This window comes from Leuresthes tenuis, unplaced genomic scaffold (assembly GCF_036924035.1).
Source record: "Leuresthes tenuis unplaced genomic scaffold, fLeuTen1.0.hap1 SCAF_14, whole genome shotgun sequence".
In the NCBI taxonomy this organism is placed as follows: Eukaryota; Metazoa; Chordata; class Actinopteri; order Atheriniformes; family Atherinopsidae; genus Leuresthes; species Leuresthes tenuis.
This window is the reverse complement of record NW_027325368.1, coordinates 15182702-15209762: the sequence shown is the minus strand read 5'-3', so window position 1 is coordinate 15209762 and position 27061 is coordinate 15182702. Positions and strand designations below refer to the sequence as shown.

At 37.6% G+C, this 27061-nt stretch overlaps 1 protein-coding gene across 5 annotated transcripts in view; it reads right to left on the bottom strand.

Moving 5' to 3' along the window:
* The window catches only part of tnr (tenascin R (restrictin, janusin)), a 153710-nt gene that overhangs the window by 5350 nt on the left and 121299 nt on the right, over positions 1–27061 (bottom strand). For all 5 annotated transcript variants that reach the window (XM_072363524.1, XM_072363527.1, XM_072363526.1 and 2 more), the window contains 8 exons: positions 22754–22873; positions 20944–21087; positions 12129–12259; positions 8663–8795; positions 7614–7765; positions 7287–7383; positions 2300–2461; positions 1698–1861 (listed from right to left, as the gene is read on the bottom strand). In XM_072363524.1, coding sequence (XP_072219625.1) covers positions 1698–1861; positions 2300–2461; positions 7287–7383; positions 7614–7765; positions 8663–8795; positions 12129–12259; positions 20944–21087; positions 22754–22873 — 1103 coding nt within the window. The remainder of the gene's footprint in view (positions 1–1697; positions 1862–2299; positions 2462–7286; positions 7384–7613; positions 7766–8662; positions 8796–12128; positions 12260–20943; positions 21088–22753; positions 22874–27061) is intronic.

Genomic DNA, 27061 nt, shown 5'->3' with positions numbered 1-27061 from the left:
TTCATAAATTATATGTATATAAGAATATATACTATTAATGTGTAAACCAGGAGGTACTTGCTGGAAATCTAAACTTTACTGGCTTTGTTGGGAAAACATTTATTGACAGTACACCAGAGAAACATAATGGTCCTGATACAAGTACTTTCAGAAATGGCAATTACAATGCATGAAAACATTGTGCTTTGCTTTATGTAGCAATTTCTGTGGAGTCTCTCCTTGTCCTCCTTGTTCCTTGGTCTGACTATGATTAACATGGATACAGTTGAACTCTGGGGTTTTGTAACCAGCTAACTGAGAGTTTCACTCATAATCCTGTATATATCCTGTTTAATTTCCTATATGCCAAGAGACAGATATGGATTTTTGGGAGTTTTAAAAAAAAAAAAGAAAGATGTAAGGTGCTGTGCAAAAGTGTTACAGCTTCTTTCTTTATATGTTGCTCCCAATAAGCTAAAAAAAAAAAATTAATCAAGCAATCTTTCTCTATATTTTTTTTAAAGTCTTTCAAAGTTTTACTTTGAACATTGGCTGTAATATTTAATTTTTGTTTGTTAAGCCACTTAAGACTGACCTATAAATCAGTCAAGCATAAATAAGACGCTTAATTCAGGGGACGAACCAGTGTTGTCCCTACACACAACAGACAACTAAGGAAACCAATTTAAAACTGTAATCTGTAGGCACTTTGCAGCCTGTTGCAAAGACACACAAATTGTTCCCATTCCTTTAGTTGCATCTACAAAAAATGCCAAAGGCAACACACTTTGACAGGCCTAAAGTAGTACTTTGCACAAACAAGTTGATTCCGAAAGAGCTATTAGTTTAAAACTTGGCATATATCAGTACAGTGTGCAGTGTGTTCTTAAAAAAATGAGGACAATAGACAAATGGAGGGCAAAAGCAGAGGTGGCAGGTCTGAAAAAAACGATTCACACTACATAAACAGTCTCTTAAGAAATAGGAAGAAATACAGCAGAGATCTTACAAAGGACCAGAGCGATACATCTCCCCCTTCAGTTGATCTATAAACCATTCACCAAAGCATCATCAGAAATGGTCTCTGGGGATGGATAGCTATCAAGAAGCCATTCTTGAGGAAGGGAAACATTTGAAAAAAAGAAAAATTGGTGGCAACAACAAAAGGCAGCCAACATCCAAAGAAGAGCTTTGGAATATCCTTCAAGAAGCCCGGAGAACTATTCCTGAAGACTACTTAAAGAAATTACAAGAAAGCTTGTCTAAGAGGGTTCAGGCTGTGTTGAAAAATAAAGGTGGTCATACCAGATACTGACTTTCAAGCTTTTCGCCTTATACTGTATTTCAATTTAAATTTGTATCTATCTCTTAGAAATATATGAGGAAATTAGGAGTGACACCTGAATTTTACACAACAAAAATGGTAAAAAGTAAAAAGGATCACTTTGGAAAAAAGGTAACCTTAACCCTAGGTGAGCCTGATGGCTGTTATTATGACAGCTCAAATAGTGGTAAATCGGTGCGTTATTGCTACACATATTTTAATTCAATTAGCACAGACCTTTTGCGGCCACAGGGGAATTGAAGTCTATAGAATAATTAAGTCAGTGTGCCCTGATATAGTTTAGGTAGACCAACACTTTTTTGTCCATCTTTGTTATAATCACGTTTATTACACTTGCTGTTTGATCAATCAATGTATCTTGCAGGGGACTGACCTGACTGTGTCTGGACTCTCCATATTTGCCGTTGAGGTTGGCCCGGTGGCAGTTCTTGTACCACCATGCTCCTTTGTAAGACAAGGCACAGTTAGTCACAGCAATGTCATTGTCTCTGTCTTTCGTAGAGAAGGGCCGGCCCTGGTGGTAGCTCAGAGAGTCACCTGCAACCAGATGAGAAAGAGATGGTAAGCTTTAAAACTAATCATAGCATAGGCAACTGTGACATATGGTAACAGGGAAAGGTGGCATAGGCAGCATCACTGAAGGGAGATGGCCGACAAATAAGAGGAGGAGAGAGGAAAGAAGTCCTGATGCAGACACAATGAATTTACTTAGGCAGACAGAAGTATAATTATAAACACAGCAGGGTGACAAGTAATTATGGCATATGGTCATGTTGACAGACTGATACATGGAAAGATGTAGAAATGTGGAGGAGTGCTGTGGCGGGTTTGACATATAGGAAAGGAGAAAAAAAAATAATGGCAGAGAAGGTATCGGAGACAGTTTTCATATAAAATCAAGCATCACATGGCAAAAAGCTGTCAGTGTTGAACATCTACCTGCTGAAAATAATCCAAATTTATTCAGCTACATACCAGCTGTGCCATTGTACTCTCCTATCCTGAGCTTGTAGAGGTTTCTTGCGTCTCCAATGGAGAACTTGTCATAATTAGCATAGACTGATTCCTGTCCATCCTTCATGTCAATCCTCAGCTCGTACCGACCCTGAACCGCAATCTTCTGGATGTTGTCAAGACCTGCAGAGAAACAACATTTCTCTATTTTTAGATGATTGAGGAAGGAACTAAATCAAAACAGGGGAATATTTGCTGAATGAATGTTTCTCCTCCATTGACACCTGTAGTCTCCCATTATCACTGAAAATTTGACTTGGTTTTCATGAGTGATTCATTCAAAACCAGATTTAAAGGTCACCAATCACTTGTTGAGGATGGATTTATATGGAGCCTGGTTACAGTCTAGGAATAGTGAACATTTACGCAATGCTGAGACACATGAAAGTAAGAAATGAAGATTTAAAATAAAACAAGAATTTCCAGTGTTTTACTGATAGCAAATTCAGAAAGAAATATCAGTCTCTTGCTGCTAGATGTTCTCCAGTGATAGTTTGTACTCACCTGCAGCTTTTTGGGTTATTATGTTGGATCCTGATAAGTACTATGACAGACATCTTTGTCAGATGGTGTGTATGATTGACACAGTCGAGTGGTGGACGCTGTTACCACCAGCCCTCCTGCAAATACCACACTACAACTTTCTGAGATAGACGGCTTTGCTCGCTATCTCAAAGGCAGCAGATACAAGGCTTGTTTGAACCCCGGCAGCTGATAAGGCCCCACACCAATGTGAGCGATTGGAACTGCCTTCACTATCAGATTACAACAAGCACTCATTTGGGAAAAGAACCTTCCATTCTGCTTCACCCCCAACAGATACATCACATGTGCACTTTTTCTGAACCAACCCGGGGAATGATTTGAGGGTGAAAAAAAATACTCAAGCCTTTAGTGATAAGAAGAAGGAAGTAAAGCTTGCAGAGGACAGGGAACCTAAGTCTGCTGTAATACAGTATGACAGTAGAAAGCAGATAGAATCTATGTTACAACCCAGAGGCACTTAGTGTGACAGGGGAAAAGCAATTGTTGTAATAAAATTGTGTTTAACACTAAGTTATCTCTAATTCCCATTGTATAATCTCACAGTTTTATCAGCAATTAATCTGCCACCCATCATTTTTACATTTTTTTTTTTACTGCTTTATTCGAAACTGAACTAATTGAAAATGCCTTTTGACACAGTCCTGCACACATATCGCATTTCATTAACAGCCTTTCTCTCACAGCCTTTCTCTCACACTGATGTAGTAAAATAAATAGCGATTAAGACAAGAAAGAATGGGATAATGATCACAGATTGCTCACTGCCACCCAGGTTTCTCTTTTATTACATCATCAAACCAAGACTGTGTTCAGCAGAGGTCACCGAGTTGGGAGAAAAGCTTAAAAAATGGTCATCCATGAACTGTAACTGATAATAATGAAAGCTCTATTTCCATTGTCTTTACTGCTGGCCAATTAAGTGCCTCTTCTCTTCTGTTTGAGTGCATTGAATATCAATGTTTATGGTTCTTATTGTGTAGTTTATTGCTACCCTGTGTGAAGAAGTGGTGATTAGCTAAATGTTCCCTGCAATGGTTCCCCAGGGCTACAACAGTAATCTAATCTTTGGAAAGAAGAGTGACAGTCATATGCAATGGAGACCATCCGTGGGGTGATAACATTTACTCATTTATAAGGATGATAAATTCGAAGGTCACTTATTATACAGCTCATACTGAATGATCAAGTACCATCATGCATCCTGAATGGAGGCTTTTGGAAGAAATGGGAATAGCTCTTTGTTTGGCTGATTGTTCATTTTCCATCAGCTGAGAGTTCTGAATAGCAGTTAAGGTTGCCATGGTGAGGTTAAAAGCAACATTCTATCTGACTCAAAAGCCGTTTTCACACATACACTGGTGTCCTGAAATGTTACTTCTTATGGAGACTCTTCACCCAGTTTATAATTAAAATCTCTGGAACATGAATGGGTGACACAATGTGTGAGTGTGGCAGTGGCTATTTTGAAGCATTTGCTGCCATTGAGCGAACCAAGTGAGGGTGGATGCTGGTGAGAGCTGCAGCTAGGTCTCCATTCTGCTGACGTGTATGCTATTGCACATTAATGTATGTGTTATCGATACCAACAAAACATTAGTTATCAAGAAACAGCAAAATGCCACAGTGTGCTTTTTGCATCATGTTTTGCCTTCTCTATGCTCTGGACACACACATTCGCCTGAAGCCCCAGTTTCCAAACTGTCCACACATTCTGCAGAACATCTCTGCATTTCATGAGTGAAAACAGCCACTCTGTAAATTCACAAAAAAAAATGTCACAAAGCTGCTATTTAGAGAGAGAGAGAGAGAGAAATAAAAAAAAAAGTAACTCCTATTGACTAGTTTTGCCAGTTTGAGTACCACAATGCATTACCGCACACACGTGCTTGATATTTGTGTTTCTGGTGTAAAAAAAATATAGCTGCAGGCAAGTTTAAAGCAGTCACTTTCAACTGTCTCTGAAAATCTCTCTCCCATAATATATGGAGTCAATAGTTTCCTGTTCTTTGGAAACTTACAGTACAAAAATATACATGTGTTGGCTTATAACAGTAATTGTTCTCAAGAATTTTTTTTTTGCACATTTCCCCTCTTAGTAGAACTTTAATTACACTCCAGCTCTGAATTCATTCCAATAATTTTAATGAGGATTTTTTAAATTTTTTTTTATTTTGATAAATTGCACAACATATGTCTGAGAAAAGTGAAAGCAGTCGAGTTAGACATTCAGAGGTACGTGGCAGACAGCCAGGGTGAGACCGCCACGACTGCGAAGTTAGGCTTCTGAGAGGGTTCAAACTCCCATTATGACGAGATTTGATATCCAAACCAAAAAGAACTCTCCTCACAACCCACATGGTCCAAAGGATATATTGCTGACATCCATGACCTAGACACTACTGCAACTGTTCTTCATCAACACCCTGACTGGTCAGAGCTTTTTAGGCCATATGACGACAACATATTCTGGTGAGCCTGGACACACAGCTTGATAAGACTCCAATAGTAATTTTCCACATTTTAAATGCTCACCGACTACGTAAATGAAAAAACTGAGTAAACAAACGACTGCATTCTGTTTAATGGTTTAATTTTTAGTGATTCTAATATAGAAGATGCTGGCTCACTCTGCCATAGCCTACAGGAGCTATTTAATAGAATATATTAATTGTGAAAGCTATTCCTAGAAAAGACTTTCCTGCGCACAATTGTAACTAGGAGATCATAAGACTAAAATTACTATTTCATGTAGCTGGCTCCGCATTTTGTTGTGTATGCAAATGTATATGTGTATGCATAGGCAACTGTGTTCTGTGCTGGTATGCTGTGTGTGATCTGGGATTTTGGGGCAGCTCTCAATGGTCCACACCCTGAGGTTACATTAAGCTGCTTTTATGCACTGAAAGCATAGAGGTAACAGCACAAGAAAGAAGAAAACTAGAGAGTACAGCCTATGATATTTATATATAGTGAGGGGATGAGAGGGCAGATTAAGGCTTATTCAGCTGTAATGGAAACAGGTCAGATGAAATATGCAGGCATCTTAAGCTCATAATGTAGTAACACAGCCAATAAGAATGTGCAAAATCTGTGCCAGCATGCTATTACATGATGCCTTTCAGTGCCGCTGTCAGAAAAAGCTAAGACATTTCCTGTCTTAGCATCCCACAAATACATTTAATACTTTTTCTTAGCTTTGCTGAACAATCTTCTCATCTAGTGCTCACTGAGGTACAAATACAGATAAATTAATCAATAATTCATACCAGCAATGTTTCTTGTTGTTGAACAAATGTTAACAGCTACTTTTGAGCACTCCGTCTAAGGAGGCTAACAAAAGTAAAACAGGCAGCTGAGAACAGTCACTTCAACCAAACAACACAGAGTACAGTTTAAAAAAAAAGATCAACAAAAGAACAAGTCAGACTTTGGTGGAGTGAATCTGAAAATTGCCCTTTATGCTTTTATTATAGCACTTACAATCCATAGTGTCACCTGCAAAATAACAGCCTTCCCTCTCTCATAATGTGTTGATAATGGAATGTCGCACACATTCCTCCAAATACTATTTCAATTCTTAATAGAAAGGAAAAGAAAACAAAAAAACATCCCTATACAGGTTCTGATTCACTTGATGAAATATTCATGTGATATTTTCCTTTAATCATCTGCACCAAAACAATAACGGAAAGACTAGCCTATGAAGAAACACGACTTATTTGCACATTTTGTAATGAATATAATTATTGTGCCATAATGAGATCTGGAGGAGAGAAAAAAAAATGCCCTGCATTGCATCAAAAGAGTGAGGACATTCTGTTTTTTGGTCCTTGGATCAGCACGATGCAAAAAACAATTACATAGTCATTTAAGAGCGAGATGAGCTTTCAGAGTCAAGTAATGATTCAGACAGACTTTGTGAAGTCAAGTGCTGAAAGATGAGATTCTATCACCAGCACAGAAATGTTGAAGACATCTTTCGTTTTGAAAAATAGATGTATCAACTGAAACCAAGTAAGCGAAATGAATCAACCAAGAGAGGTTGGTACAGCCTTTAAAAAAACTGGCTTAGATTGAACGAAACAGGTGGCAGGTTGCAGTTCAATACAGGCCAAAAAAAATGCAGCTGAATTAAATTAGAGAGGGTGACAGGGTGAAAGAGATGGGTGCTAACCTCACCTTACCTGTGAATTCCAGTCCTACAAAGTAATGTTATCATTCCAAACACACACACAAAAATTAATGACTAAAAAAAAAAAAAAAAATGAAATAGTGCTTGTCTAACCTTCCTCTATGCTTACAAAAAAAAAAAAAAAAAAACCTGTTATGAACAGGTCAATCTTGTTGTTTTTCTTCCCTCACAATCAATATCTTACATAGAAAATAAACAAAAAAAACTTACCGAGCCAGAACTCATCCTCCAGGTTTCCAAAGCCAACTCGATAGTCACTCCACTTCCTGGAGAAGTCTGTCAGACCATTCTGACGACGCTGGAACACCTGGACACCATTATGATGAGTGACAACAGCAGAAAAACACTTTATTACTTTTTCTGACAAGAAAAAAAAAATAAAATAGACAAACTGTGCGCAGATCAGAAAGTGATCTTATTCAGAAGAAAGGTTGACAGCAAATCCTAATTTTTCTGCCACTCATCTTTTCCTTGTCCTTGTTTCCCAATTAGACAAAGTGCTATAAAAAGAAAATAGGTGTCTTCACAGTCACTTACAATCCAGCCTCCTTCATCTGTGGTCATGTCGCAGTACACCTGCACACCCTGGCTCGGGTCCCTGTTGATGTAAATGGTGTAGACACCGCTCAGAGTCTCTCCGTTCAGCAGGTGTTGGGCACAGTTCTGTGGTGTTGCAAACAGACGACTCCCTGGAGATGAGCAGAGGATCAGCGATGACAAGATTAAGTGGCTTCTCTCCCACTTTTAACAAGTTTAAGAATTGAATACAGGATACATGGATACACTTAAAAGATTAATGTTTTATATCAGATATTATATTTTATTCCATCACATATTTCTATCATATTCTGTTATAACAGCGGATCTAATTATTATTTCTATTTTAAATTAATTTGGATTGACTAAACATTGCTTTCTCATCTTAAAGCTACTTATTTTCCTTTTCATGGCAACAAATTCAGTGCAAATGACAACTCGCATCAAACTTTCCAGATGCGGCAGGCAGCAACTTCCAGAAAAAATAAATACATAACAAGGGACTTCCTGCTACTTATCCATCAGACAAAGCGAGGGACTGAGTGGTGAACATTGAGCAGTTAAAAAGACATATTTTCCCCAGGAGTTGGACAAAAATAGAAGGAGAAAAAGAACATGGAAACCTCATGTGGACGAAAACAAGCTAGCATTGCTTTTGCTCAGCTGGATTCATCAGAAGGCAACTGTACAAATACTGTACACCATCTGTCTGTAATGTTTTTAACGTTTATATGAACATTTTTGTATGTCATTTTAATTGCTGCTGATTAAGAACTTTTTTTTTAACAAACAGATCCAGCATCCTCTTTACATTCTGAACTCTTCAGAAATTGCACGGCATTGTTCATCTTAAGGCAGCCGCCCTGCAGGTGCAGCCAGATGGTGAATCTCTCTTACTAGACTACAGGGCAAAGAGATGAAAATCGTGTCAGTCTTTGGGAACTGGTAATCACGCCCCATTGTTCTGTTGACAGTGATGTGTAATGCAGTGGAAAATCTCTGCCAAGAACATTCACCCCATTAGAACACATCATGTGTGAATCTTGTACCTGTGGTAAAAGTAGTGGAAACCACAGCGCTGGTATCAAGTCCTCTTGCAGCCTGGAGCTTCACAGTATACTCTGTAGACTCAGCCAAGCCTTCCAATCGAATCCATGTGTCCTCTGCATCGAGGATCAGCTCCTAATGCAAACACAGAACAACACTCAGTCACGGGACAAACATATCATCTTTTCTAAAGCTGTTAATTTAAGGTAAAAATAAATTCTTAAAATCCCCACAGGGACACTGATAAAACACTGAACTGAGCTCGCAAGCTCTTGAAACGATTATTGCAAAATAATAATAATAATAGTAAAATAAATACAGGTGAAGTGTATTTTCAGGAAATGGAAAAAGGTGTTGTTAGGTCAATTTAAATATTCTGTGAACGGGATTTGCACTTCTACTGGCCCCAGAAGTTGCTTAGTGTGTTTTTACTTCTGAAATGTGTAGAAGAAGTAAGAAAACAATTGTGAGGGGACTGGGAAGAGGAAGAAGATGACAACTGCAGTAGACAAAGTGAACAAGATAAGCAGGCTTATCGGACAGCCCAGCTGAGAAGTTATGAAGCAATCGGGAAACAAATATTTCCGTTTTTGTGAAGAAAGTGTAAAAGTCATGGCGCTATAGTCCATTTACAGTCATTTATTAAGATTTTCACAAATCCTATTACACTGAGCTTGTCTTAAGGAGCCAAGATGCTTGACCATTTCTAAGACTATTTCTGTGACGTCACTTCTATAGACATGACATAAATCAAGGGGAAAAAAAAAGCTCACTCGAACAATAAAAACTTGTTCCTGTATGTGTTTGTAAGTGTGTGTTTGTGTGTTACACTTTGGCCTAGATACGCATTAAAAATTAAAAAGAAAGAATGAAACATTCAGCCAGATTGGAAAAAAGTCACATCGTCTTAGGCAATGTGTCTGTGTGAATTATGGAGGAAAGCAGCTGGTAAATGGTGTCTCTCTGTCTCAGAGGATCTGACATTTTCCCATTGGGTTTTTCAGGGTCAAGAAATTATTTTTAATAGCTCTAAAATAGCTCTATTTTAACAAGGCTAAGATAGGGTATGTACATTCATACCCTTGCTATTGATTGTATATATGCGGTTAAGTGGTCAGATGTTTACCGCAAGTGTACTTCTCTTTGTGTGATATCTTTAGAATTTCAGGCACAACTATAACCAATACCGATGCATGCATTCACAAACTCCAAATGTAAACATTAATCAGACAAGAAATTAATCTACTGGCTACTGTTGTAAATTATAGAAATCCATTATCAGGGTTGAAGGTAGCTGAACACGTGGAGGCTCACCAATACTGAGCAGATAAGAGCGGAGGCATATTTTCAGCCAAGGAAGACCTCAAGTACAGACAGCCAGGGGAAAAATCAAACAAGAAGCACTTTAACTGCGGCTGAGGCTATCTGTGTTGCTCTGTGCACAAATGATGGGATGCAGGTTGTTGAACACTATGAATTCAATATGTGGCACTTGCTGTGGAGGCAGCTGTCAGAGATGAGCAAAGATTTGAAAGAACAATGAAATAAAAAGGTATTTCAAATCTAAGGGATTGTCCAGATTATTTCCTTTCTAAGCTTATTTCTTCTCCACCATGAAAGGAAGACAAGGGGTATTTGAGAAACTATTAGGAATATCTATTTTCCTCTCAGTCTCTGATGATGTGAATTTCTGGTTCTGGTTTACTCTGTGTTCACTTGAGAGTAAACCAGACAGAGCATCAATGGTGGAGAGAAAATTCAGCAAACACTTTTGTGTCTGAAGCTGTGGCTTACGAGTTATAGGCAAACAACATGCTGTTTGGAATATAATGTAGTGTAAGAAATACAAGAATCTTATCTGACTTTTAACGAAGCTGACTAGTTTATTTGCTACCCGCAAAGCAGATGTTCCGCACCCATTCCAGGGACAGCTATTTTAACAGATTTCTATTGGCTAAAATGAAGCTGACAGCTAAGCTGTAAAAACACACAGTTTGCTCTAACTTAAACCAACCTGTCCTTCATCAGTTTCGTCTTATTTCCAAGGGGCAGTGTCCAGAATATCCAGGTTGCAGCTTTTCATTTCTAGTTGGTACTGACAGTTGCTCGCTGGTTAACACATCTATTAGCAGCAGGCCTTACCACCTGTCACCAATTAACATCAAATATGTGAGAAAACTCAATGACGCCTCATTATTTAATTGAGCTCGCAGCAGCCAATGTCTAATTCAAAAAGTATCTGAGGTTAGAGAAACGTCTCTCAAGCCGACTGCAACCCATCTGTTTCATTTTAGTAGTGTGTCGTACATACGTTTCAAATGATCATTTAGCTAAAATGAATGAACTCAGGATGAACTCTTCTATCAGTACAATATATCAAAAGTTGTTCTCAGTGAAATGTTTACTTCTCTGCACAGAATATGTTTGGTTATGAATAGTAAAAGCGAGGCTTTAACGGCAAAGTTGAGGTTGATTGCTGCCTGTCAGTATGAATATTCGTCTGTTAGAACAATATGTTACCAAATAATGCAAGTACAATTAAAAATAACACAATCTGATTGGTTTCATCTGAGCAGATATGGTGACGGTGTTTCTGCAAAGATAGGGAAAAAACATGAAACCGAACAATATAAATATCCCATGAATATGTCCTTTTCTAATACTCAGTGTGTAATATATCATATATATTCACATGTACCGGATCGATAATGCTTAACTGCTATTTGAATAAAACACTGAAAAGTCTTCAAAATAAAGAAAACACCTGAAACCAGTCTGCTTGCTTTGAAAATTACAATCTTATGAAGGGGATCATCTGAAGAGTTACCGTAGCATTTTTTGTGCATGAGTGACACCCAATGGTCAACCACACAGCAGTGCCACACTTACAAGGTCACAGTGTTAATGTATGAGAGACAAACTTGTGGTGGATGATCCCTCCATCAGCATAGGATTATGTGTGTGTGTGTGTGTGTGTGTGTGTGTGTGCGTGTGTGTATTTTGACAGCACAACTCTTACTAATGGGTTTCATTTCCATAACTCAGCAACATCAAAACACTTAATCAAAATAAACAATGTCTCTACTGAGGCACATTAAAGTAATACCTCTGTTGGACAGGCAATTTCACCGTGTAGCTCCCCTGTGTGTACGTAACAATCTGCAAGTGTGTGTCCCCTGAACGTGAACGTGCTAAACACCGAGCAATTACATGACCGGTAGATGAAATTCTGAATTCGAAATCATGTCCTAATTACAAATCCAAGACAGGGTTTCAAAATGTCCTACAATCTCTGCAGAATAAGATTTCTATTTTCAAATGTTGTTTGTGGCTGCACAGGTGTCACCAGATATGGTAACAAAAATATGGCAGACGATGTTAACAGCTGCAGACATGATAAAAGTATGTGTGAAATTGTAATTGCAGAATGTAGAAGGCCAATCAAACCAGAGAGTGTATGTAACTTACTTTACGACTGCCGTCAGATGACTTGTAGGTGAGCATGTAGTTGTCGATTTCTGCGACTGGTGGTTGCCAAGAAATAAGAGCGCTGCGGTGGTTCACATCGCTGGCTGTCAGATTCACCGGTGCATCCATGGCTACCAAAAAGAGTGTAAAAAAATTGCTTTTACAATCAGAGAAGGTGGTGCAAAAAGACATGATGCTAGATCTCTTTAAAAATAAAAGATGTTGGGTAAATCATGCACTGTAAATGGGCTGACTGTAGTTTTATGCATATATTGTGTAATGCGAAGTCAGGTCATGTGAATTTGTCCATTCATCCCAAAGCAAACAACAGCCAAAGTTTTTTGTGTTTAAGTTTTTTTGTGAGTGGTGCAGTCATTTGTCCCCAAACAATTATGCATGCTGTGTTTTGTTGTATCAGCTGCACTAAATTATTTATTATCGTCTGCCCCTCTTAAGCTTTTGTTGCAATTTTTTGTCGCTTGCCGTCTTCCATGTTAAGAATGTCTGGGACATGATTGCTTAACAAATGATAAATCACAGTTTATATACGCAATAATTAACTGAAGTGACCTCAGTCTAGTGTTGTGCAGGCTTTCTGTTATTAAATAAAAATCACAAGACAACTCAAGCAGCAGCAACATAATAAACTAGCACAGTCATTAAAATGAGTTTTGAAGGCATAAACAAACAACATGGAAATTAGCCCCCACTGAACAACATGTAATCTGCAGGAAGGTAGAACAAGTCTGTCTTTGCCTTGTCCTCATATTAGCACAAACATCCAAAGTCAGAAAACCAAAAATACCCTGGACAGTTTTCTTTTTTTTTAAGTTGTTCAATTATCCCATCCGGTTTTATTCTGTCTGGGGAGCCCAAGCAGCAGCTGAAGCCAAATGGCAGTCATCTATCCTTTTAATAAAGCCTCAGAGGCTGAGATTGAATAGGCTCAAAGTGGTAAGTGTTAAGTTACAATCAGTCTCCTTGGCAGTGCCCCTGAAAGCCATCGTTAAAGAATTAGATTGCTTAAATGTTTCGGCTGCTGAAACCACTGGTGCTGCTGATCTGGATGATGAGTAAATTGATGACTCACTGTTACGCATTTCTTATTTTTGATAAATATTATGAGGACACAACATACAAATACGTATGTGCATGCCCAGGTTTTTCTGCATCTACTTGCCCTGATATGAGTCCACACTGCTCAAACCATAAAAATGTCCGATTATTGGCAACTCCAAACAAACTAGACCAGCAGGTCCCATTGCAGGACACCTTAACCATTACTTTGATATGTTAATGTAAATTCTATAACGCTACTTTGTCTCGTTATTTTTGTGTATTTAAGAAAAGTTGCCCTTTAATAAACTGACTATGAAAGTAGGGTTAAAGTTGTATAAGTTGTATAAAGCAGATTATTGACAAGAGCCAGGACAGACCTACAATCTTATGTGCTTAAGATATATCAGTTTAAAATCACTATCCTATTCAATACAATATTTCTTTAATTTGATAATAACTTATTTAATATACTTAGCTTGCTGTTTCGCAGGTTTACCTGACCTAGTGTAACCTGCCTTACCTGCAGGCCAATCTACAGGACCCAAATGATTCTGCGTGGATCTACACATCACTAGTGTCTAAGTATTTCTTCAAAAAGTAGCAGAGTCTTTATGCAGACGCTGCAGGAGTATTTCCATCAGGTGGGTAAAATCTTCCCGTCAGTAATCCTAAATCCCCACAGGACTTGTAAGGCACTTTTCCATCAACTTTAATAGATAACTTTAAGAGATATATCGCAGCCTCAGAAGTGTTCGGGTTCTTGATCAGCAAGCCCACCCACATTTTACAGCACAACATTACATCATCCTGGTCCCTGCACAGCTTTGAACAAGACTTGATTATTGTGCCTTTGTTGATCGTTAAACCACATTAGAAGAAGACTCTCCTCAATTTCATCACCTTACATCACCTTTTTTCATTCGACATCTCATCTACTGACATGGCAGCAGGAGCATTGACATACAGTAACCTCATTTTGGTGGATGATAGAAAATAGATGACCCTCTATTTGGGAAAATCTGTTTCCTGGAGTTACATCATGACTCTGGCACACATCATCAGCCAGCCACCCAGCAGGGCTCACAGTGAGGGAGGCAGGGGCAATGAAACAAATAAAAGTGTTGCACTTTGTGTACTGTGCAATCAAAAGACACTGTTGTGAATATGGAATAAAGATATCAACAACAGTACATGACCGTCCCTTGTTTGATTCCCTGCTTGGGTTCTTAATGTCTGTTTTTTTTTTGTGCCCCATTCATTCCACTGCAGAACAACTTTTTTTAGGAACAGCTTGAATATTTAACTATTTTAGAGGACTACAAAGGCTGGGAGTTAATGGTCAGTTCCACACGTATCCTCAATTGAACCCAGGCCTCATAAAACTGCAAATACAAAGGAAATTAACAACACTGACACGCCACACTCTGGTCAGTTAAATCCTTATTGTACACATGTGGAATGATCAATGACAGCTCTGTAATTAACAGCGTGAACCCGCATCGATAATCTCTTGAAAAGTGCAGGGTGCCTTCTCTCACTGTGAAAGGCTGATCCACACTGTGTCATGGGGGGGATCGACAGAGAAAGAGGAAACAAAGAGTGTTTCAGAAAAGCTGGGTTGTGCACTTTCAGATAAAAGCGGCACTCTGCAGATTGTGCCAAAGTCTGTGGTGACAGTTTCTACCACTCTAATCCAATCTTAACTGACTCCCTCTGCATCTTATGTTTGCATTTCCTTCTCTTCATTTAGAATGTTTGTGTCCCAGATCAACCTGGGGTCTTCCTCTCCTCCACTCTCCTATACTTGTGCTTCTTTCTCTTACTTTGTGCTGCCTTCCAACCCTCTGTCAAACCTTCTCTTCCCTTCCTTTTTTTTCGACAGCCTGCTAGTCTAACTACATGTGCCAGACTGAATACAGATTACCTTTTGTTCTCGTCATCCCTTTGTCTTGATAAACAATGATGGTGGATTATTCCTACATGGGAACAACTGTCTATATTCTCCCTCTCTCCTCAAATCTCCAGTTAAGTCTGTCACCTTGTCTTTCCTTCTTTCATGCTCGCCTCCAATTAAACTTTTGCAAAGAGAGCAGGTGAACAGGTGTCGACACCATCTCTGGCAGCTCTGACACTCTGAACAATAGAATTGAGATGAATAGCTTTGGCTGCATATAATTATTCACTAACACACATAAAGAATTCTAAATGAAAAAGAAATTAATTGTTATACAGCAGCTGAAGGAGGGGGTTCAAATTGTTGCATCAAGACAAGATGGAGGAAGTTCTTCTTTTTTAAGGTGATATATCTATGCCTGTTTGACTGGATGATGGATGAGATTCATTTGTTTTGTTTTTTTCTGGTGTAAAATTGAATGTAACCAAACAGTATCTTGGATGAATCTCACTTATGATATTATAATGGTAAGGTAAACACTGTTATCGTCCTAAAAGTCAAACTGGCTATTTAAGCAGACATAAATAATGTCCTCTGAAAACCAATAACATCCTTTGAGAAATAATCAATGTCTATTGCTAAACATTGAATCCAATATTTCATGAGGTCAGCGTTTATAGGTATAGAAAACAGTCTAAGTAAGTCCCATTAACGCTCGTCCTCATGTTTCCCTTGTTTAACTTACTGTATGAACACACATTATTTGTATTTAGCTCACTGAACCAGACAGACCAAAGCAAATGAGAATTGGTAAATAGTTCTTGACATCTAATTGCAGGCTAGATAACTGATATGTTGGTCACCAGCAGAAACTTAAACAGCATGTAAACATAATTGAAAACATCACTTGGGTTAGTGAGTTGTGTTTGCTGTGGTCCAGTATAGTGATGCTGGGAACATGTCAGCTGTTGATTTGCATTTGAAAATGCAAAAAAGGATGTATTCATTCAAAAATAATGCCTTATGTATAATTCCATGTATGTTATACTATAAGCTATTTGATACTTTATGATCATTGGCATTAAGTAATGATAAACTGCTAAATAGTTTTTAGTTTTTTTTCATAGTGTTTTCTCATTTTTCAGAGGTGTTTTATAAAGGATTCAATTAATTATTTCACATCTATACACAACTCTTTATAATAACAAAAGCAAATACTGGTACTCATTATGTGTTCAGGAAGTGATTACAGCTTTAATTTATCTTTGGAATGATCACATTTTTCCTTCAAAAGTTTCTACTGTGTTCTTCGCAGAAATGTTCAAAATCACCCAGGTTGGATGCAGATCTTTCCATAGAGAGTCATTTTAGTTCCTTTCATACATTCTCTTTAGTATCCAGTTCCAAATTATGCTCGGTTCGGTCGGTGTTTTCTTGGTGGAATATGTTTTAGGTCATTGTCTTCTTGTAAATCTCAGATCCTGAAAACTCTGGGAAAGTGTTTACTGTCCATTTTTTCCTCTTTGCTGACTGGACTCCCAGTCCCTATTCAAGAAAAGCTTCCCATCAAAATGATGCTGCCACCACTATGTTTAACTGTCGGGGGTAGTATGAATGCAGTCAAGCTTAAAATCTGGTTTGTTTGTTGATTGTGGCCAAATAGGTAAATCGTAATTTCATCATATCAGAGGATTTTGTTTTGAGTGAGCAGCATGAAGAAGAGCATCTGTTTTGTTATTTCACTATAAAAGCTTGAGTGCTGGAGCGCTGCACTAATGGTTCTTCAATCTCCATAAAGGAACTGTAATGTCATCAATATTACATTTTACATAGACTGACAAGAATAAAAAAATCCACATTAAGTTTGAAACACAAAATGTGGGGAACCTGAAATGATCTAGTTGTGTGGCACTGATTAAAACTATTATTTACACACATTTTATGGTGCTGAGAGTTTGTAAAAGTATATGTAACTGTCAGGACTGCTTCAACTGCCTGATAAAAAATTAAGATTATGCCTCTATAACAGAAGCACTCTACAACTGGTGAACAACGACCAGAGAGAACTGTGTGGAGTTGCCCGCAGCTGCTTCAAAACCATACCAATCAGCCTTTGGGGAGCCAAGCTGTCTTGTTGTGTCATGTTGACGTGTTCTCGTATGGAGGCCAGACAATAAAACCCTTCTCAGCTGTGGTTAAGAGGCTTGGGAGGTTACAAAGAACTCTAACACTTCCAAAAAAAGAATACTGAAAATGGGAAGCTCATTCTTTAAAACCTAACTCGTAAAACCTTTTCAACTTCCATGAATTGACTGTACCATCCCCAGTTATATAAGCTGTTATTCTGAAGATGAAGACAGAAGCTATAGCTACAAAAACTACAGTTTGTTGAGTATAGTATATTATCATTATCATTATTCGTGGGAGTTACCAGGTTATCTTAGGTTTGCTTCAGCAAAGTAACAACTACTTGCCTTAATAATCAATATATAAGTTCTAGCACACACTCATTGTTCCTAATGTTTTCTCATCTTTGTATAATCAGAAATGTCAAGCCTTGATCAATCATGTTCATCCCACATTATGAAGCCTGGAAGGTAAACCTTTACAAGTGCATGTCCGACGCGGTCAAACACCGTCAGCAGTCGCTTTCAGGTGCTACATTTTAACTTTCCTCTAATTTCCACAGTATTCCTTAAAACCCTAAAGAGAGTCCTTGCTGGTGTAAAAACTAAGCTAGTAAATCTGACAATAAGTCAAGATGGGAGTAACTATTGATCACTATTGATAAAACTATTGATCATTTGTGTTGTTAGTTTATTTATTCCTCATTTTATTACTAATCTTATAAGGTTGAAACCCAGTCAGCACTTATAAGGCCTTTTGGATGAGAGATGAAACGTCTTCAAGAACCAAGAAAAGAAGCCCTATTGCCTTTTTTTTTATAGCATTTCAAATCACTTGGTGTCTATTGTTTATTTAGCTTTTTAACCATAACACTCAGGAAACGCTTTCAGTCTGATGTCCTCTTATAATGAAGGAAGTGTAGAAATAACTTTAGTTTTTGTCAAAAGCAGACTTTAATTCATTTCACTAATTCTCTGTGATAAAGACTCATTCATTTTCTAATCTGACGTCTGTTAGATCCTACAGTACTTATAACAGCAGTGAAAAAATAAAGAGATTTTGCAACAAATAAAACGCATAAAGAATTTAGAAATGGGTAGCTAAGACAACCTACTGATTAATAAATGCAGGTCAACTTAGTTAATGCGTCTGGTATCTTTTACATGTAGGTTTTCAAATTGTCAGACAGAATTTTATATTTTTGGAAGAAATTACAGCAAGCTCGATCCAGCTCTGTTTTCTCCACTTTTCACATTTTCTTCATCATGGCATGGCAAGAAACAGAAAAATCAGTCGGCTCCACTCAGGGAAGGCAAGAGCCCCCAAAACCGCTTGAATATCAAACAAGAGAAAATTACTTTTTGTTTTTGCTGTTCTGGTAAGAATCTCTCAGATGTGAGGGTTTATTGAGGAGGTTATTCCCACTGGCCAGTCAGATTTTGAATTACAGCTCATTAATGACAACGAGGCAGAGGAAATGGAAGCATATCTTGTCAAACAAACAATCTTTCATACTTCAACTTGTTTACAAATCATGAGTTTTACCTTTGAAATTACTTTTTTTTTGTCTTCAGTGAGGGTCATTGTCTCTCAAATTCTCATTTTTGTTTAAGATCTAAGAAATTTTGCTTGATGTAATCAGAACAAAATACCATACATTAAGCACAATCAGAGCATCCTTTTTAAAATTAGAACCGTCGTAAAAAATTCCAAAAACATTTCTTTAAATAAGAGTAACTATATGTATGTACATCATGGATATGGTTGAATATCATCTTATTTACTTGATCTTAAAGTCTGTGCAGCCATGCTCTCGTCGTTAGAGGCCTTTTTTCCAATATTGAGTGGTGCATCTCTGCTGCAGGGCAGGACAGGCAGCTCTGGTGCTCCTTGGAGAATATGAACACCTCTGCTGACTGAATTTCTTTTTTTCCCATCCGCAGCAAGAACTTGGAAAAAAAGCTAAGTTTACAGAGTAGCAACTCAGCTAAACTGGAACAATTCCTTCATCCCTAACTGTCCTGTCAATAAAGCAGCCGGTAAAGGTGACGTCAGCTGGAGAACATTTACTTCAGTGAAGCCAAACTATGAAAAGGTGGGATCATCTCCTGGACTTTCTTTATTAATTTAATTTTATATCACTCTTTACTTGTCTATGGCCTTTGAAAAAACAACAATGAGAATGTTTTGTTTTTTTCTCAGCATGTTCAGAAATATTTACATTCTCATACGTGAATGGTTTAAAAAAAGGGAAGCTAATAAGGAAAGACGCATAATCAACAAAACTAATTAAAAAATGTTATTCAAAACAAATTTCCAGCCCTTTCAGACCACCTAAGCTCATGTGTTGAATCAAAAACAGCCACCTGTACTAGTCTAGATTAGCTGATGGTACCATAAAGACAGATAATGTTTCCAGAAAAGTAAATGTTTGTGTGTATCAGTACAGAAAATTACTATTACTATTTTTAAAGTTATTTCATATAAAGACTGTTCCCTAACATCGTTGTAATCATGTATATGTTTTTCTCTGCGAGAGAAAGTAGACGTGTACTTGTGTAGGGGCACGAGAAAAGTTTGAATCGCCAAGAGTTAGCAGCCAAGTATTCATAATCAGCAAGAGGAGATGAAGCACAATAAACTGTAGTAGGTGCACATGTATACTGGACAAAGCTTTTACAGTAAGTTAACCAAATATCGATCAAGGTGCGAGTTACAAAATGAGGATAAAGAAAAAACGATGTGGTTGGTTGTGTTCACACGGACTGAGATCCTTCATTTCCTTTATTGGTTAGAAGAAGCACTTATTTTACTTGCTTGTTCAGTTTCTCTGTGGCGAATTCTGGACTTATTCTTCATTTAATCCATTTGTGTTTTTCAATTAGTGTTTGCTGTCCCTGTGTGCTCATAGTTACCATAAAGATTTAACGCACATAAACAAAGACAAGAGCAACTACCACACAGAATGCAATACGCCATGCTCCAGCTGCCTATTCTCTGTAAACGTCCAAATTCTGTTGAAACATGTTGCATAGCAAGCGGAGACTAAACCAATCATCTTAGGAATAAGAGGTATTATTCATTATCTCCTGTCAGTAAAGTAACTTTTTGTTGCAGCGTGCCAGCTTCCTTGCTTTTGTGTTTTCTTTGTCGTTACAGTGATAAATATATACATTCACAAATGATAAGACCAAGCTTTTCAATGTTTGAGTATCGAATTATGAGAAAAGAAGACAACCATGTGACAGTGTCAACACATACCGACTGACATTAAAAAATGGATCCTAGTTTTCTCTTTTATCTTGCCATTTTGCCCAGCCTTAACTCAAACTGAGATTCATCCCCTGATTCATCCATCAATTGAACTGCCAGTTTCAGATGCAATACGAAGACGTTGGAATCAAGTGATGTCTAAACTCTGGCTATATTTTTCCTTTTGTAAGGTGCACTTCTGGTGCCTGTACTAAACCTTATCCTCTGAGAAAGGTGCATCTACTGCACTGCAAACCACTTGTGAAGCAGTGTGAAGTTGTTGCTCTTGGTTATCTCCTGGAACATTCCTCATTAACAGACAGTTTTTGTTGTAAATTAAATTGTGCACCTGCGGGAATCCAGTGCAAACACAGTGTGAACATCTGAATCCCAGGAAAGCTTCAGTCAAGAGCTTCCTGCTGTGAGATGACAGTGCTAACCACTGAGTCACTGTGCCACCAGCTGAATAAAATGTATACATACGTGTTTGCAGGTTGGTGATAACAGTGCCGCTGGTGAGAGGCCCTTTGGTGGCGTAGAGAGCTACAGAGTAAGTAGTGCTTGGCTTCAGGTTGGACAGCTGGTGCTCCTGCTTGTTCCCTTCCACCAGGAAAGTATCGGCTGTCACTGGAAAGCAAAGAGAGTTCATATACGTCTTCCGACAAATCATCCTTTTTATCCCATTTTTTAGCTCGTTTTACTTTTGTCTAAAGAGATTCCTCTGAATTTTGAAAATACACAATGTTGTTGGAAATTGACATACTTAAATCTCAAAATCTGCACTGCTGGACCACCTTTGGGGTACTCTTTCAATTCAGTGGCTCTCAATTATTATTTCTCAAAAATGCTTTTTGCCCTTTAAAAAATGAGGGGCACATCATGAACATGTTTTGATCCGAATATAACTGAGTGTTCTGTAATTACCTGAGACACAAGATTGAGAAAGCATTCGACTGTAATTGTCTGACTTATTCCTAGAATCACAATAGGTCATTGCTATGACAACCACATCTGTCTTAGGTGAATCAGATGAATGACAAGTTAACGACCAATTGAGTTTGTGTTATATTCTGCTCTAACGTAATTATTAGATTTTGACTGTAAGACATCAGATTGACAAGAGCAGACATTTACTACAAATATAGTGTCCAGTGGCTCACAGACAGGATCTTCTATGGTTAGTAAGTTTGACGAGAGCTGCGAGTATTTACAGTAAAAACAATGTCCTCAGTTAACGATATGTCTCTGGTTGTTAAAATCTGAACTCCTTCATGTCCATGGAGTAAACAGTACATATGTGTATGAACTTTACATTGACAGTGATGCATGTTCTGGACATCATTTCTATTCCATCACGCACCCCTAATTGATTCAGATGAACCATGACAGCTTGGATTTCATGAAGAGGGGCTGCCACTACAAATCTATTTTGTAATGCTGTACTATACTCACTTGAGTATCTATATATTGACCTAGGTTAGAAAAATATACTGTACTGTCTCTTAATAATAATAATAATTCTAATCAATAATAATTTATACATATATCAGAAATTGGTTTTATTTCATAAGTCACACAACACACTCACACCATTACTTGACACCTTCTCTTTGTTGCTCTGCTTGACCACCTGTCTTCTACATCCTGTCTAATTTCACTTTTGTTTTGGTATTATTTTATGATCTCTAAAAAAATAATCTATCATAAAAACTATCATAAAGAGCACAGCAACATGGAAAAAATAAAAAAAATGCTTCCAATGACATCTTCTCCAGCAACTTTACAGCTGACAGAGAAAGTTAATGATTTCCAACGAATGATTTTAAAGTTTTTATATTTTGATAGTTCAGCCTAAGGTGTGTCTGGAGCTGGTTTACAGCAACTCAACAGTCATCCACTTGGTTCAAGGAGCACATATCTCTGTCTCTCTCTCTCTTACTTATCTGGATATTGCTGTCAGACACTGAAGGCTGCATCAAAAAGCACTCACTGAGTAATAACTAGATTGTTTGTGCAAAGGATAGGTAACTCAACCAAGCATAAACAACTATTCTGAAAGCACGACAAATGGATCTGCAAAATATGAGCTGCTGCCACGTCAAGAAAGTCAGGTATTTAAAACCAGGACGGCAACATGTCATACGGATAAATGATAAGCTGATATTTTCACTGCATCCCAGAATTTAAGCATTAAAGAAACAAAGCATTAATAATTCTATTCAAATGACAAATGCGGAGCAATTTTACATTTATTGATTTTTGTCAGACCAGAAGAAAATTAATGACAACTCACCCTGGTTGTGTGTGACGGTCAGCACGTAGTTGTCCACGTTGGACAGGGGAGGATTCCACCTCAGTAAGGCTCCTTGTGGAGTGATGTTGAGGGCTGTCAACTCAGCTGGCATATCCATCGCTGTGATTATATTACAACAAAAACATATTCTCAGTGTACTAGAAAAAAAAAACAAAAAAACACCAGGCCATCTATCACTGGGCTCCACTTAAGGGATCACTCGTGGAACTTTCCGTGAGATCTTTTTAGTGATTAAATAGGGATCACTTTACTGTGGAAAAATGTCAGTTCACACAAACTGTAAACAAATACAAACTGAAACTCTTCAAATATCAGTGGAAACAGAAGACTGGCCTCAACTCTGTAGATGGATCCAAACATTTGTGAATCTGGCTTGCAAACCGTACCATATTAAATACATGTCGTTACATTAGTTGACTGAATTGTGAATTGTGAATTGAAGCTCTTAATGTGTTCAAAGCTGAAGATGTCTTAATAGGTGAGTCCTCAGGAAGTTCTCACATTTCTATGAAACTACAATTACTTTGTACAAAGGCCATTAATTTTTGTCACATTGTCGCCTATAATTAGAAACAATTTCCAAATATTAGACAAAAAAACAATTTCTCTAAACTATGATTATATGAATTTGAATACGGCAAGGCTTTGATCACTGTCTGCTGAATTTTACCTCTTGTCAAAGAGATTATGCAGCCAAGTGTGCTACAGAAAAGTCCAGATAGTCTCCTGGGCTAAGACACAGCCCACCCCCCCTTTTCTAATTTCACTTTCAGACTGCTGGATATGCCAGAATTGAGTGTGAATTTAATTATACCTTTAACCTCAGTGTTTCAACCCCAATTTCTCCTCAGGCATGTTATTTTGGCACAGCAGTCAGCATGGCAAGACAACACAGAAGACTGCATGAAAGATCCAAAGTTCTGTCCAGCTCAGGTAAATAATATTGCCCTGCCCTCATCAGAGTAAAAAAGAACTTGGCTCATCAGCCCAGAAGTAATTTAGTGCTTTTCTCTTATTGTTGCAAAAGGTGAGCAAACCTAGTTAAAATCATTACATTAATTGCAAAAAGGTTTAAGTGAATTTAATAGGGGGTTGCCAAGTTGATTTAACAGGCAGATGAGATGGAGTGCAGATGGCCAAAACAGAATAATAAAACAGGTCACCCTCGTTCAACAGAGGCTGCGATAATCCAATCATCACTGTCCATCTCCTGATTGCACTGGTGAAACACAAGCTGAGTCAACTACCTCATACGTTCACTTAGGGCGGATTTTAAACTTTGTTTTGGGGAAGTTACATTTATATAAACAAGATGTTTGAGATAAAATTATTATTGAAATGTATTTTGTTTTGGAGGAAAATCAGTTTAGTCTTGTGTTATAAGTCTATTCCTTTACAGGAGTGCTCTTAAAATTCATTCTCTGCATGTTAAGTTCAGCTCCCAGGTTGATTAAAAAAAAAAAAAGAACAAGTCGTTTGGTCAACACACAAAATAAAAGCAATAAAGCTGTTTGGAAATGTTTTTGCTTCAAAAAGCCTTATAACCACAAATACAAAGTATAAATGCAAGTTTTAATTTCCACATTTACTTAAACTAAAGCACATTTGTAATGATGGCAAATCATTTTAACAGAGCAGAGTTGTAATCAGTATCTGAGTGTAAAGCTCCATTTCTGAACAATGTGATTAGAATCTGAACAAAAGAAGAAAGTGGTGAAAACATGTATAAATAAGCTTTACCACTGATAACAGGCAGCTAAAAAGCTAAACTAATAAGCTTCTCCACAACAAAAATGTGGCTTTAATCCAGTAACATATTAACATTACCAACAACTGAATCATTTCTAAGAACTATGTATATTACATAGATTAAAAACTTGTGATTGGCTACATTTCTTCGTTTGCTCTGATGAATATTCTAATGTCTACATCCACAAACTTGATATTCCATTTGTATTTGGAAAACAAAATAAATGTATGTAATCACTGTAATACATACAGCAGTTTTACATTATTATCATCATAATACTCAGAAGCTGAATAATAATGGTGAATTCTAGATGGACATACATACATACATGAATAATCACAAACATTTGAGTTAACAGTCACAGCCGAGGATACATAATCTTATCAAACAGCACATTAAAAATAGCTTTCTTAAGTGTGTGGTGTGTTAAAAAGACTCCGCAGCGGAGTGACTGAGTGAACCTTCACCTGAGCTATGCTATGTTGCGACTGCAACCAATAACCTCGGCTTGAGCTGAAAGCTGGACAAAGAGACATGGAGCTACCAGGTCATAATGACATTAGCATTGATTTTGCACAGGTAGACAACAAGCTGCTGTTCAGCTCTGAATGTCCAAACAAGCATTCGAATTTGGCAACTCACTTATGTGTTATTATGGCTATTATCAATATGTGCTTGCATCACGTCCGCCCGTCAGTCTGAATTGCTAATATTGTAGATAGATAATACCAGGACAGTTTATTAGGACTGCAATCAATGTAAAAAAAAAGATTTTCAACTTACAGATTAATCACTTGTGGGTTTTTATATTTATTTTATGTATTTTATGTACTAAACTGTGTTTATAAGCAGGCTAATAATTTAATTACAGACTATTATAAGATGCCCACACAGTAAACCCCTGACTTACTAAAATAACAAAAAGATCAACAATCATTACAACAATGGACTTGCCAAAATGTGCTTACTCTCTTCTGCACTGACAGTATTTCCTCTTCTCTTTTCTTTCTACTCTTCCCCATTTCTTTTCATACAACTGTATTGCAAACAGCATCACTATCTTCAATAAACTAATTTTAAAAACATGGTTATAATAGGTTACATAAACTGTGGTGATGAGATACTTTATGCTCTGAGGGGGTGCTAATTCCAGAGCCTCAACTCCTAGTGTTTCAATAACAGTGATCATTTTCAGGTCTTGCTTTGCTTTTGAATGTCTGAATCCTCTATCAGAAAAAGCGAAGAAAAATCAGGTTTTAAACTGTGCGCGCTGAACAGGCATCTCAGGAACACCCTAGCTGTGCTGTTTGGCCATAAGATCAGCGTGCATTGAGCTCTGACTGCGTCTGTTACACAAACTGGATGGCAGCAGACAGTTCAGTACGTTGAACACTGAGCTTAGTTTCTTCCGGTCCATACCTCCATCCCCTCTCATTACTTTGCCAGAGCAAAAGAAAGTGACTAATCACTGTGTGAATATGTTCTACACTTTAATCCCAGAGCTATACTGTGGCTGTTTGTGGTGTCATACCTGCACTAATACTTATAAAGCACATATGCAAATATCTAACCTGCTGCAGCTGTGTTTATGCTGCATGTGAGCTGTAGAGAAACTTGCTGATTTTGCATGGTGAATATTCTGCATGGGCAGGTAAAACGCTTGCTCATACAATAATCTGAAACAGTCAATGTGAAGATCTGGGTCTGTGAAGATGTTTCTTTGGTGTGGTGCCATTTGGCAGCTGAGCCTGAAGGAATCTCGAAGTGCATAATCATTATGTAGATTAACAGAAAATAATTATCCCCCTAACATTAACATAGTTTTAAGTGTACAGTGTCTGAGTGAGATTACAATGAGTTCTCCGCCAGTGCCACTGTTAGAAACTACTATTCATGTGTGCAGTGTTATTAAATCATAGACCAGTTACTCTAAATGACCAGTGCCCTGTCTTTAATTGAATGTTAGTGCTTGTTAAAGATGACAGGTTGTACTGAAGCTGTAATAGGATGTAAATGACAAGTACAGTCTAAGAGCCACAGTGAACTCCAGTTTTCATCTTTTGCAGTTTTTTTTCCTTCATTATTTTCAATCTTGCTCTTCATTTTGTTCTTACTGCCATCATATCTGTGGGCCAAATGTATTCAATATCCATATTTCATAAATGTTGCTTTCACATGTTTTCATTTAATTCAAAAACTCAATCAAAATATACATGTGCCTCCCTCATTTTATCATTATCTTTTTTAAAAAATGGGACTTTACTTGAAAAAAACTTTTCAAGTACGTTTTGGGAAGAGAGAGGAGTCCTGACACCTTGCTAATGAGCTCAGTCATTAGCTCTTAAACAGAGCTTAACATAATTCATCTAATATCCATCTTGCAAAATTCATCTTACATAAATTGTACCTGCTGTTTTGGCAAAATGAAAAATGCTGCTTTCTTAGCCCCTCTTGCAGTAATTGATTATAGAGGTTAAGTGTGTAGCAACAGCGGTGTTACTCAAGTCATTATATACTTGGCCAGGCAATGTTGGATT